General features: G+C 48.0%; 8 protein-coding genes across 8 annotated transcripts; 6 read left to right on the top strand and 2 right to left on the bottom strand.

The window, feature by feature from the left end:
* Positions 1 to 36: 36 nt before the first annotated feature.
* F9C07_8661 (uncharacterized protein) lies at positions 37 to 1,420 on the top strand (the record flags this gene model as incomplete). Its single annotated transcript, XM_041293061.1, has 5 exons — positions 37 to 154; positions 211 to 707; positions 765 to 831; positions 896 to 1,128; positions 1,190 to 1,420. 5 exons carry the CDS (start codon positions 37 to 39, stop codon positions 1,418 to 1,420), a joined length of 1,146 nt encoding a protein of 381 aa, XP_041147873.1.
* A 1,544-nt stretch (positions 1,421 to 2,964) lies between these two features.
* F9C07_8660 (putative short-chain dehydrogenase) lies at positions 2,965 to 3,723 on the top strand (the record flags this gene model as incomplete). The annotated part of the gene is made up of 1 exon (XM_041286449.1): positions 2,965 to 3,723. The coding sequence occupies one exon, from the start codon at positions 2,965 to 2,967 to the stop codon at positions 3,721 to 3,723; it is 759 nt and encodes a 252-aa protein (XP_041147872.1).
* A 552-nt stretch (positions 3,724 to 4,275) lies between these two features.
* Positions 4,276 to 5,327, bottom strand: F9C07_2234366 (uncharacterized protein; the record flags this gene model as incomplete). The annotated part of the gene is made up of 5 exons (XM_041293052.1): positions 4,276 to 4,308; positions 4,367 to 4,475; positions 4,524 to 4,579; positions 4,640 to 4,949; positions 5,017 to 5,327. 5 exons carry the CDS (start codon positions 5,325 to 5,327, stop codon positions 4,276 to 4,278), a joined length of 819 nt encoding a protein of 272 aa, XP_041147871.1.
* Positions 5,328 to 5,710: 383 nt separating this feature from the next.
* F9C07_8658 (HMGL-like-domain-containing protein) lies at positions 5,711 to 7,126 on the top strand (the record flags this gene model as incomplete). The annotated part of the gene is made up of 3 exons (XM_041293060.2): positions 5,711 to 6,069; positions 6,119 to 6,708; positions 6,765 to 7,126. The coding sequence occupies 3 exons, from the start codon at positions 5,711 to 5,713 to the stop codon at positions 7,124 to 7,126; spliced, it is 1,311 nt and encodes a 436-aa protein (XP_041147870.2).
* Positions 7,127 to 7,213: 87 nt separating this feature from the next.
* Positions 7,214 to 7,522, top strand: F9C07_8657 (uncharacterized protein; the record flags this gene model as incomplete). The annotated part of the gene is made up of 1 exon (XM_071511807.1): positions 7,214 to 7,522. One exon carries the CDS (start codon positions 7,214 to 7,216, stop codon positions 7,520 to 7,522), a length of 309 nt encoding a protein of 102 aa, XP_071364491.1.
* Positions 7,523 to 7,856: 334 nt separating this feature from the next.
* Positions 7,857 to 8,983, bottom strand: F9C07_8656 (uncharacterized protein; the record flags this gene model as incomplete). The annotated part of the gene is made up of 2 exons (XM_041286445.2): positions 7,857 to 8,797; positions 8,971 to 8,983. The coding sequence occupies 2 exons, from the start codon at positions 8,981 to 8,983 to the stop codon at positions 7,857 to 7,859; spliced, it is 954 nt and encodes a 317-aa protein (XP_041147869.2).
* A 397-nt stretch (positions 8,984 to 9,380) lies between these two features.
* F9C07_2071891 (ADP-ribosylation factor family-domain-containing protein) lies at positions 9,381 to 9,787 on the top strand (the record flags this gene model as incomplete). The annotated part of the gene is made up of 3 exons (XM_071508771.1): positions 9,381 to 9,500; positions 9,567 to 9,632; positions 9,701 to 9,787. Coding segments are annotated over 3 exons (273 nt in total), but the record flags the coding sequence as incomplete, so codon positions are not given.
* Positions 9,788 to 10,204: 417 nt separating this feature from the next.
* Positions 10,205 to 12,048, top strand: F9C07_2285042 (uncharacterized protein; the record flags this gene model as incomplete). The annotated part of the gene is made up of 2 exons (XM_041286448.2): positions 10,205 to 10,307; positions 10,477 to 12,048. The coding sequence occupies 2 exons, from the start codon at positions 10,205 to 10,207 to the stop codon at positions 11,880 to 11,882; spliced, it is 1,509 nt and encodes a 502-aa protein (XP_041147868.2). The 3' UTR covers positions 11,883 to 12,048.
* Between the last annotated feature and the right edge of the window lie 426 nt (positions 12,049 to 12,474).

Here is a 12,474-nt window from a genome sequence, read left to right as displayed (position 1 = left end):
CCCTACAAGTCTCATTTCTGGCTTTGACTCGTCGCGATGGACTCGGAAGCACAAGCACGGTTTAATCTCATCAGCGAGAATCTCGCCGAGATCTTGAACCCCGAGATTATCGAAAACATCTTAATCGAAAAGAGAAATCCTAGAATCTATTGGGGTAAGAGTCACGTTACATACACAGTCATGCACTAGCTAACCTGTGTTTCGTATTAGGTACGGCAACGACAGGAAGACCACATGTCGGATATTTCCTCGCTGCGCTCAAAATCGCCCAATTGCTCCGTGCACAATGCGACGTCGTCGTCCTGCTCGCCGATGTCCATGCCTTCCTTGACAACCTGAAGGCCCCGCTTGAGCTTGTGGAGAACCGTGCTCAGTACTATAGAAAGATCATTACGGCAATTCTCGAGTCTGTCGGCGTGCCTACCGATAAGCTTGAGTTTGTTCTTGGCAGCTCCTACCAAAAAAGCCCCGAATATGTCATGGATGTGTATCGCTTGTCTAGTTTGATCTCTGAGGGAGATGCTAAAAAGGCTGGCGCAGAGGTTGTCAAACAGACCGAGAATGCTCCTTTGAGTGGTCTTCTGTACCCGGTGCTTCAGGTCCTTGACGAAGAGCACCTGAAGGTTGATGTTCAGCTGGGAGGTATGGACCAGAGAAAGCTCTTTACCGCTGCCACGGAATGGCTGCCTAAGATCGGTTACCGGAAGGTATGTCTGCCATTACTATTGGCGAAAATCTCTTAAAGCTAACGAATCCTTATCTAGCGCGCACATCTGATCAACCCTATGATCAGCGGATTGAAGGGCGCCAAGATGAGTTCTAGTGTTGAAGGTAATTCTCATTTTAGCCCACCAAAGTTCGCTAAAGGTCGCTATTGATGCTAATTCTGAAACAGATAGCAAGATTGATCTGCTAGACCCAGCCGAGAGCATCTCGAAGAAGATTCGCAAAGCGGAGGCAGCCCCTAAGGTCGTCGAAGATAACGGAGTCATCGCACTCGTGGAATATGTTCTCCTACCCGCTGCCGACCTCAAGGGTAAGAAGGAGTTCCGAGTCGAGCGAAGGGATGAGGAGCCATTGATCTACACCGATATCAAGCAACTTGAGGAAGATTATAAGAACGATATCGTACGTTTGTCTTTCCGTGTCATTCTGTGCCTCAGAGGAAACTAACCTAAATACTTTATAGTTAACGCCACAACTGCTTAAGCCTGCTGTAGCGCAGGGTCTTATCGACCTTATGGCTCCTATCCAAGCCGCCTACCAAGCCTCTCCAGAATGGCAGGAGATTACTTTGAAGGCCTACCCGCCTCCCGTTGTGGAAAAGAAGCAGAAGAAGGTCAAGAGCAAGGGCACTCGTTACCCGGGTGCCAAGGCGCAGGAGGCCCAAACGAATGGTGCTGATTCCACGGAGAAGTAGTTTCGAGTAAGGCTCTACCTGTCACTTGTCAAATCAAATACAGTTCATCCAGAACCAGCGATAGAACACCTTTCAATGACTCATGGAGATGTCTCTTTATTAAGAAATAAATTCGAGCATAAGCTAAGTGATGTTGAGGAAAGCAACATGGGACAAAGACGCCTGTGAAATCTCGGCATATGATAGCAATGTCCACGTTATGCCGGTAAACCAAAAGCGAACAATAAAAAGCAAGAAAAGCAGAAGCAAGTACTCTGCCGACCGACATCCATCGAAGCTAGAGTGGAGAGTGTTGAACTCGATCCCCGTGTGGATCAATCCGAGCATTCGTCGCGCTCCATCGCTGTCCGTTATATTTAGCCCTTATCACCGAGTTGGAAGTATCGTCATCATCATCGCTACCGATAGCAATTTTTCGACTCGTACCGTCATCACTAGATGTGTTGTCGTCCGCCTTCCACTGCACTCAGCACATATGGACCCTGCAGTCATTTCATCCAATATATCGCTGTCATCGATCTCACCAAAGTTACAGTTATCGGTGTTATCAAAGACGCCTTCGTCGGCTATCCCATCTTGAGAGGCTGCTGGAGGACTTGGAGAACGATCCTATTTTTCCAGTACACGAAGTACACTTAGATCTTAAGAGATCGCCATGGCTGAGGGATGAGTCGCAGCCAAAATGTCTTTTGATGGCTGACCACCAAGGAAGTGGATAATCTTTCCATCATGGGCCCGGGGATTCAAGTCTGCGCGTCCTGCAGCCTAGCAGTCATAATCTCCTTCGACTTTACCCCAGTCCAGGAACTGTTTCGGTTTTTCCATGCTTCTAATAGAAGACATTAGATATTAGAGAGTCGGGTCTGGGGAGAGTGAGTCTGACTGGCGCGCATTGGCCGGTCAGCTGTTCTATTTCCACGGGATGTCCTGGCGTTTCGTCAGACCGACTCGTCTTTCCATAGATCTTAGATAGCGATGCATTCAAAATGTTAGATTTCTCTTTTATTCACATGGGAGAGGTATTAAAGAAAGTGGCCCATGGATCTCGGGCAGACGGTAACTGCCGCCTGAAGGCCGTCAGGATAGGTTGACGAGCCGTACTTTGGGAGTACAAAGCACAGGAGAAAGCTTACAAGACTGGAGCACTCGTGATTTACTTAGCCCTATTTCATCCAGAAGGCCTCGAACCTAGAGTTTCAACTGCACGATCATTTTATACCCAGATAGTGACGGAAGTAATTTGTGACTCTAAAGTCCGATGTAGGCAAATATACATCCTAGGTCTGGACCAATAATCTTCAGCTTAGTGCATATGGAACTAGCTATTTGGGGCCATTTTTCATTCTTAGAGACCGAACAAGGACATAAAGCGGAATTTGGTAGAGGGTTCGCCGTTAAATCCGGGGAGCGTTACGCATGCTAGTATTCTTGATTTATAATCCTTATGCATTTAAATACTCAGGTCTGAAAGAAGCCGATATGTAGCCGTTGCAAGACAACACACATCGGATTGCGGATCTAGGATAGCAGACACACCCAAGATAATGCCCCAAACATTAGTCCTCATCACCGGTGCCAACCAAGGCCTTGGCTATTCCACAGCAGAGCAACTCGCCAAAACAGGCAAATATCATATTCTGCTTGGCGCGCGAACCAAATCAAAGGCAGAATCCGCGATCCAACAACTGGCATCGGATCCCACGATCGACAGTTCAACATTGACACCCTTGGTCATCGATGCTAATGACGATACCTCCATTACCGCAGCGGCGAAGTCTGTCTCTGACCAGTTCGGGAGTCTCGACATCTTGATCAACAATGCTGCCATTTCTAAACCCCAAGATCCCAACTTGAGTCTTCGTGACAACTTCCGCGCCGTCTTCGAGACCAATGTCTTCGGCGTCGCTGTTATTGTCGACACTTTTCTGCCGCTCCTGAGGGCTTCTAAGTATCATGACCGCCGTATTGTTAATGTGACCACAGGCTTGGCTCAGATGAGTGTCGCTTACTCTCCGACATCCGAGTACGGTGCACGGCGTACGCCTCTGCCCGTGTATCGGAGTAGTAAGGCAGCTCTGAATATGCTTACGGCCGTGGAGGGTGTAACCTTGGAGAAGGAGAATATCCTGGTCGTTTCCACGTCACCAGGATATTGTCGGACGAATTTCACGGGCGGTCATGGTGTCAAGGATGCAAGCCAGGGTGCTATGAATATCGTTCGTGCTGCTACCGAGGGAGATCCGAAGACCCTGCTTGGTACAATTGTTGCGGAGGAATACCGCGTGGAGGATATTGGCTGGTAGGGTATCTGCGATGCATTGTCGATACCTCTCTTTAGTCTTTACTACCCTGCTCGCTTCTGCCGAGTCGCCTGGGTAATGAACGCTAGGGTCCACAGCTGAGTCTTATATGTATGTTGTCAATTAGCAATTGTGTGACACCACAATCTCATCATGCTGTCAAATTATATGGTATTCAAACATATCGCTTCTTGTTCCAACGCTGGTTTCCACGCAACAGCCAATCTATCTTCATCTCTGAAAAGGAAGGAAAAAGAAAAGGAAAAAAAGTTCGTAACTAAGATAAACATCGAAATAGAAGCATGAGTGGTACACCAGGGAGCGTTAGCGCCGCATCTTCTCAAACTTGCAAAGCACATGTCCGTTTATTGTTCTTCTACTGTGTAGGAATTTTTAGCACAAGACCAACAGAGATTGGTCGTGCTCTCGTTGATGGATCTCCCAGGAACATATATGCCCAAGCCACAGTAAAGAAAGATGGGTGGTCACTGCAAGTTATTTATTCCGAAGTTCACGATTGCTGGTGACGTACTCAGACTGCGCCCACCAGAATACTCACACCTTGCGATGCATAATTCCTGCGCCAGCCTGGAGATCCCCTTGTATTAGTTCCAATGAATGGTATCGACCCTGGTCAGAAGCTTACCTGGTGATTGGGAAAGACTAGGGTGTCAGCAATAACAACATTCTCACGCCGCCCAGCAGCAAATACCACGATCTCAGCGATATCATCGCCGGTTAGAGGCTCAACTCCCCTGCGAGCCATCAGCTTATACTACACACCCCATATAGTGGCAACTTACTTGTAAACAGCATCCGCCTTCGCCTTATCACCATCGAATCTCACAAGAGAGAACTCCTATCACCCAAATCAACCCCCGGATGTCCAATCGCCACAAATTTTATGGGTAGGGCCTACCGTCTCCACCTGACCCGGGTCAATCTCAATAACACGGATGCGTGTGGCAATAAGTTCCTTACGCAGGGCGTCTGTGAACGAGCGAACGGCTGCTTTAGTCGCGCAGTAGATACTCCCACCCTGGTATGGATCACGGCCGGCGATACTGCCAATGTTGATGATATCCCCTCGCCCACCATCAGGTCTGGTCTTGAAGATGGGCAGAATGGTCTGTGTCATGTTGATCAGGCCAGTGACATTCGTGTCGAACATTACGGCCATATCCCCCGGCTTGATATCGGGCGCTTGAGCCATGCCTTTGACCAGGCCACTGTATATACAATCAGTTAGCGTAGGCCAGGCAGACATGTAAGTGGTCATGGATTATGAAAACGCACGCATTATTAACCAGTATATCGACATCCTTGAATTCGTCTGGTAATGAGGGGACGAATTGCTCAATCTCCTCCGGTTTACTAACATCTAGTTGGACGGGGAGTACTTTGACCCCGTCGCCAGCCTCCTGGTAGATCTCGGCGGCGACCTCGCGAAGGTTGTTGATCCGGCGTGCGGTGAGAATCAGCTTTAGGTTGCCTGGTGACGTCCGGGCGAATTCTTTCGCAATGCTCTTCCCAATTCCGGATGAGGCACCGGTTATCACGATTGTCTTGCCTTCAAGACGCTTGGCTATTGTTGAACTTAAAGACATGGTGGATGTATATAACGGGTAACGAGTTGAAAGTCAAATAGCGCCTCGAATATACTAGTAATCTCCTACCAGTTGAAACAATCGTTCCAGGGCTTGAAGGGTCTATATATCGGATCCTATATTTACGGAGATGACATTATCTAGTGTGATGGTGGATGTCCGAAAGCCCGGAAAAATCCCGATATACGCGACGGAAAATGTCCGATATATCGGAACTTTGAAGCACATCCCCAGTTTTTCCCCGTGTCGATCAAGATTTCATGAGTCAATTGTGAATGACTCATTGAAATAGGCAAGAATAATGTGTTTAAAAAGCGAGAAAAACCCTCCCTCAGTCCTCATCTCTACACTACCCCACGATCATCCCAGACGAGACCAGCACAATGCCGAGCGCCAGTGAGACAAGTACAGATCTGACGAGCCGCAATCCCTACGGCCACGGCAATGGGGTTAGCGATTTTTTGAGCAATGTCTCGCGGTTCAAGATTATCGAGAGTACCCTGCGTGAGGGCGAGCAATTTGCCAATGCCTTCTTCGACACGCAGAAGAAGATCGAGATTGCCAGGGCACTAGATGAGTTTGGGGTTGATTACATTGAGCTCACAAACCCGTGCGCCTCAGAGCAGTCGAGGCTTGACTGCGAGGCCATCTGCAAGCTAGGCCTTAAGGCTAAGATTCTGACCCATATTCGGTGCCATATGGACGATGCGCGCATCGCGGTGGCCACCGGCGTTGATGGCGTGTAAGTTCCTATTGTCCCACGGCTACTTTCATGGCTAAGTGAGAATCAGCGATGTAATGATCGGAACATCGTCTCTTATGCGCCAGCACTCCCATGGCAAGGACATTGAGTATATCAAGAAGACCGCCATTGAAGTAATCAACTTCGTCAAGTCGCAAGGCATTGAAGTCCGCTTTTCAACAGAAGACTCCTTCCGCTCGGACCTGGTGGACCTCCTCTCAATCTACTCTGCCGTTGACCAAGTCGGCGTGAACCGAGTCGGTGTTGCCGATACAATCGGCTGTGCCTCCCCACGACAGGTGTATGAGCTCATCCGCGTCCTTCGCGGTGTAGTCAGCTGCGATATCGAGACCCATTTCCACGACGACGCTGGATGTGCAATCGCAAATGCATATTGCGCTCTGGAAGCAGGTGCAACACATATCGACACTTCGGTACTGGGGATCGGTGAGCGGAATGGTATCACCCCACTTGGAGGGCTGATGGCGCGGATGGTTGCCACGCATCCAGAGTATGTGAAGTCAAAGTATCGCCTCGATAAGATTAAAGACATAGAGGATCTTGTTGCCGAGGCTGTGGAGATTAATATCCCGTTCAACAACTATATCACGGGCTTTTGCGCGTTCACGCACAAGGCTGGTACGTACTCCACCTGCTCAAGTTCCCAGACAACAACTTACTAACCTTGATCCCAGGTATCCATGCCAAAGCCATCCTCAACGACCCAAGTACCTACGAAATCATCAACCCCGCAGATTTTGGCATGACCCGCTATGTGCATTTTGCCTCGCGGCTGACCGGTTGGAACGCCATCCGATCCCGGGCGCAGCAACTAAACATCAGCATGACCGACAAGCAATACAAGGAGTGCACGGCCAAGATCAAGGCTCTAGCCGATATCCGCCCGATTGCGATCGATGATGCCGACAGTATCATCCGGGCGTACTATCGCAATATTCAATCGGGCGAGGACAATCCGTTGATGGAGCTCACTGCAGACGAGGCAGCGCAGCTTGCGGCGAAGGAGAAGGAGCTCGGGGAGGTGGTGACTGCGTGATACTTTGCTTACGGCGATTCTGGGAGACAGCAGAGATGGAAAAGTACTGGAAAAACCTTAAGGCTTATGACTGGATCATGTATAGTAATGAGAGTGTCGCAACGCCTCGATCAAAGCACACTGGAGTATACCCTCTTTTCCAACGGCATGTCCATGGACTATGTGACGTCCCCACGAGTTCCAACGCCCTTGACGCTCTCCGTGCCGGTCTGGATCGACCTCGAAAACAACTTTGCCGCGATCCCAGGTGACGGCGAGGGTGCTGTGGCGATGATCCATACTAGCGATATTGGTCGCTTCGTTGCTGCAGTACTAGACCTGTCACAATGGGAGAAGCGCTATCATCTGATGGGTGATTCTCTTTCCATCGATGACATGGTTCGTCTTGCTGAATAGGTCAAGGGTGCTGAATTCGAAAAGCACTATGATCGGAAAGAAAGCCTACTTGAACATAAATGTACTTTGCTCCCTACTGCAAAAGAACGTTTGCCCCCAGGAGTTAATGAGTCGTGGTTCATGGGCATGATTGCTGCAGTTGGAGTGAGAGTTATTGACAAGGAGATGGAGCTATCCACTTGAGCTAGGCCAACTGAGAACAGGGTCTATAGCACTTATCTTGAAGTGCGTCCCATATGATCTATTAGTTACAGACAATCTTTATTTCGTACTAAAGAGACCTATAAGCATTGGCTATCTAATGCAGAAGGGCGTAAAAGAATGTCAAAGGCGTTTACTTCTCCGTCAGAGATCCTGTGGCCTCATCCATGTATCCTATAGCTAGTTGTGCTCCTCTTCTTGTAAAATCATCAGGGTCGTTCGCGAGCTCAAGCAATCGTTTCTTCCAGAATGCCCAACGTTCGATAGGCTCGCCAAAATGCATACGCACGGTCGGGAGATCTGGATTACCCTTCAGCCCGTCTCTGGCGATACATTGATGCATTCTTTGCCCATTATGCTTAATCCAACAAGCAACCGCCGGCACTTGAAAGTCAAGTTCGAGGGAATAAAATGCTAGGGGGTGATGGTGTACCCCAGTCCTCTCTTCTGCGTGATAATCGTGATTGGGTTTCATCTCCAGCGTCCATATCACGTAATTTATCGCTCTCCATAAATCCCATATGCCAGCTGCAACAAGTTGTGACTCAACCTCTTGAGCTCTGATATATAGTCCCCGTTCGCGGAGTCTTGCCGCCGTGTCCGGATAATCCTGAAGAATATTCATCGGTATCCTCCAATGAGCATCTCTCCACTCCGCAGCAAAATAAGGGAGGATATCCCATCCCAAGGGCCCCTCATCTTCGTCATCCGTGGCTTCACCACGGTGAATGTGATCGGGAATTTTGGATATCGCACTTAGAAGTGCGACGAGGTCAGGGATGCGAGAAGCCGGCCACTCTTCGCAAGCATTCACAATTTGTCTCCAGAGCATAAAGAGAGCAATACATTCATCCGAGTAGGTGTTGAGGACCGGTATTGACGAGGTTGAGATTGGTCGAGTTATCGCGTACGCAGCTTCCTCAGCAGTCATTACACCATGATAAAATGCCTTGAGGATAGCAAGTTCTTCGGTAAGCATCTGTTTGTGCTCTTCACTTTTGCCGTCATAAGGGCGAATTGGAGCTTCAAACCATTCATCGGGAACAGGATCCCACTTGGGGAAGAAAGAATAGTCTGGAGTAGTCATTTGCGCCTCAGTGGGTCATAAGATTGCACTTTAGAAATGGAATCAACAAAACTGTGGGTGTTAGTCCTTCTTATAGCACTCACCTTGGTTGCCTTGATGTAATTATGAGCCTTTGCGGCAGCCTAAATCTACAAAACGGTCAAAATGATATATGATCTACTCGTATCACCCATAACAGGCTAGCGCAGCTTGATAAATCCGACATCCCCGCAGCAAGCAAGCCTGAGGCGGGGTAAGAAACACAACAAAAATATATGCACTTACATAGAAGACTCTTTTCAAGTAGACTACAATACTCTGTTCCTATTCTTTGACAAGTACTTGGCCTAGAGGGTGCCGGAAAGACCACTATTCTGAATGAGTTGTCAGAAGACATCTTCCATGATGGTGAGTATTAACTAACTTCCTATTTCTCTAAAATGCTATGCATTCGAAATCAATCTCAAACATGGTAACATCACAGGGCATAATGGCGATAGTATCCAGTACGACGATATGGAACTGATTTCGTGGGATGTTCCTCGTCGCTGGGGAAATAATCTTTCGATATTGAAGGAATTATTTTTGTAGTTGAATAGTAGTGATCGCGAGCTTATTAGCGATGCTCGGGAAGAATTGCAACGCTTGCTGAATAAAGACGACTTCAGGGATGCTACCCTACTTGTTATGTCTAACAAAAACGACATTTCTGTATGAAACATTCCTTTCATGGGATATATAACAGTCGACACAGATATTGATAGAAACTCATTTTAGGGTGCTATGAACACGGCTGAGATCACCAGCCATCTTAGTCTTTCAGGTCTTACACACCGCAATTGGGTAAGTTTATACCAAATAGACCTCCAACCACCTCTCACTGCGTGGCGTAAAATATCATCCATGTTTAGTATATCCAGAATACCTGCGCTACTACTGGCGATGGTCTCGAAGAAGGTCTTGAATGGCTTAATGCCAATATTCATCGAAAGCATTAGCTGTCAGTTGACTGATTGTGAGGAATATCTGGACAGAAGATAAATAAAAACTAGGCTTGTGTCTTTCTATATTTGTGGCTGTCTACAAGTTGTACACAGTACCGCTGACTACTTCACCGCATAGTGGCTTGGACTCATGTGTATAGGGAGCCCAATGGAGAATAGATCATGTCTTGACTATTCTTGACAAAAGGATGGGTTCTTAATATTAAGATAGGGAATAGTCAAACTGTGTCTAAATATTATAATCTCACTAATATCATATAAATCATGACAAGCGACATTAGCCTTAGACCAGACAAGCTCTGACTTAGTCAGCTGTATCTTACCTATTTAAGCTATTGACTAGCCTATTGAGGCCTAGTATGAAATCCTATTTTTTCAGACATGATTAGTGCCAAGCCAACTTGCAGAAATATGCTCGTTATCATGATGTATATCTATTTTACTGTAAATGGATTAGTGGCTTCTTTTTCTATATCCGAATCTGATCCCGAGCTCGGCGTTAAGGACTTCCACGGTTCGACCATGGAAAGAGGCTATCAGTAGTGATGTACAAGCTTCTATAAGGCATTCCTGCACCATTAAATACCCCTACTTATGACCCATACCATCAACCCCAAGCACACTATACAAGTAATTCACTTCCATCACCCTCATGCATGCAAACAAAATACTCTCAACCTTAGCACTCTTTCTCACCGGCAGTGCTGCCATGCACAATGCAAACCACATCTTCAACGCTATCCATGCTTCAATGCGCCTGTGGGGCTCATCACTTCATCACAATGGCATGTCATTCTTCCTGGCCGCCGTCCCCGAAGGCATCCAACTCTATCACGGAAACGCCCGGTCAGACCCTATCGAGAAGATCGGGTGGATGGCCTTTGAACCTGATCATGCGATGGTCTTTGCTCGTCCGTCTCGACGACCGTCTCCGTCTATGCCTTCGGACCAGCATCTGCAGCATACCATGGCGGCAGAGGATTCGCCTGCGGATGATTCAGGCTTCCTGCATACGTTCCTAACTGCCAAGGAGTTGCGTCTTGTTTATATTGATGGTACCTCTGCGGGAAAATCGCGGATTGGTACTTTGGATTCCCAGGATCGGATCTTGTTCAATGATACCCTGCATGGTGGGGTAGGGATGGAAGATCAGCGGGCCAAGGCTGTTTGTCGTATTGCGCAGACGGAGTGGGAGGGACGGGTTGATGGTGTTATTCGTATGGCTGCTGGCTTTGAGATCATTCTATGTGATCCTGAGGTGAACCTGGTACCTGTGCAGGTGACCCAGGTCAGACACCCTGGTTTTAAAGGTGGACCAAACAAGGGTGGGAAAGGAAAGCCGAAGGGCAAGCCTGGTGAGCTTCTCAGAGCCGTCACGTCTCGGTTTCATGGTATTGGGGGTGAGCGCGTTCGAGTGCACTACGATCATTTTGTCACGGCTTATAGCTACGATCTTGACTTGTTCACTGGCGATAGCAAGCTGCCGCGTTTGGCACACTTGTCCAGCGAAGAGTTACAGCCCATCCGTGATAATTTGACGCAATTAGTGCTGACGCATGATGCGAATGACCGCTCGGTGAACTGGCAGGCCGTTGCGGACCTGATTGTTGAGAAATACGGTCGCTTTCTACATGGTCTACTGTCGCGGAAGCATCACCACGGTGACTCTGACCTTCGCGAGTCTATAGTCGCTCAGATCGACCGCCTCATGGCGCCTTTTATCGATGTCCGAAGCGGAGATGAGGAGCAGGCTATTAAGCTCTGTTCTACACAGTTTGTTCCACTCCCCACGGGCAACTCTCCCCTTGCGCAAAGAGCATTATACGCTGTCGATCACCGGATATGCTCGGCATTAATTGCTGTGAGGAACGAGACTGAGCCCCGGACTATGGTCTCCACTATTCGCGAGTTAATGGACTATCTGGACTGGACGGTGTGGAAGGAGTGTCGTGGGTATCGTGACGATGAGTTCTGTGCTATCCCGATCTGGCCGCAAGGATCACAGAGGGATTACCATCACCCTCGGCCCCAGAAGTATGATGAGGCATATCAAGGGGAGAATGATTACTGGGGGCCTGTATGGGACTGAATTACAATCTGAAATGATAGATTCTTGTACTGTGTAGTTACCCATGCAAATAATGGGGCTGAAATCGCGACGGATAGCATGTTATTATAGACATTTTGGGCTTTTTATGGGTGCATACAATTTGATATTGTAGAAGTCATTGCAAAATCAGACTCATACGATGGAATGATCGCACCACCAAGCCACGAATACTGGCCGTAGTGATATACCGCTTAATGTCATTATTTCTATACTGCATGGTGTAGAGATACAAATTTGTCATGGTGAAAAAGTTCCTATACTGTCCTATCTATCTCTGGCGGCTATTAGCACTGGATCTACTGCGGTGGAGTCGAAGTGGAGTATCGGCAATAAGGACAAGTGGGGACTTTCGCAAACTCCCCCTCTTGCGGGTAATTTCCCCCGAGCCGAGTTCACGCCCGAGGAGATGAAAATATATTTTGCCTCGCTGATCTAAACCCAATGTACTTGGTACCACAGAGGTCGTCGGTCATGACGACGACTTATGCACATATCATGCCTGTTCTGGCCTCCTATTTCTCGGTTGTCTTTGGGTACATAGCGTATATCTGAAACGTATAATCTATTTGTC

The sequence above is a fragment of the Aspergillus flavus genome, chromosome 5 (assembly GCF_009017415.1).
Source record: "Aspergillus flavus chromosome 5, complete sequence".
NCBI classification, from domain to species: Eukaryota; Fungi; Ascomycota; class Eurotiomycetes; order Eurotiales; family Aspergillaceae; genus Aspergillus; species Aspergillus flavus.
The sequence above is the reverse complement of the archived record's forward strand: the minus strand, read 5'-3'. Positions and strand labels throughout refer to the sequence as shown.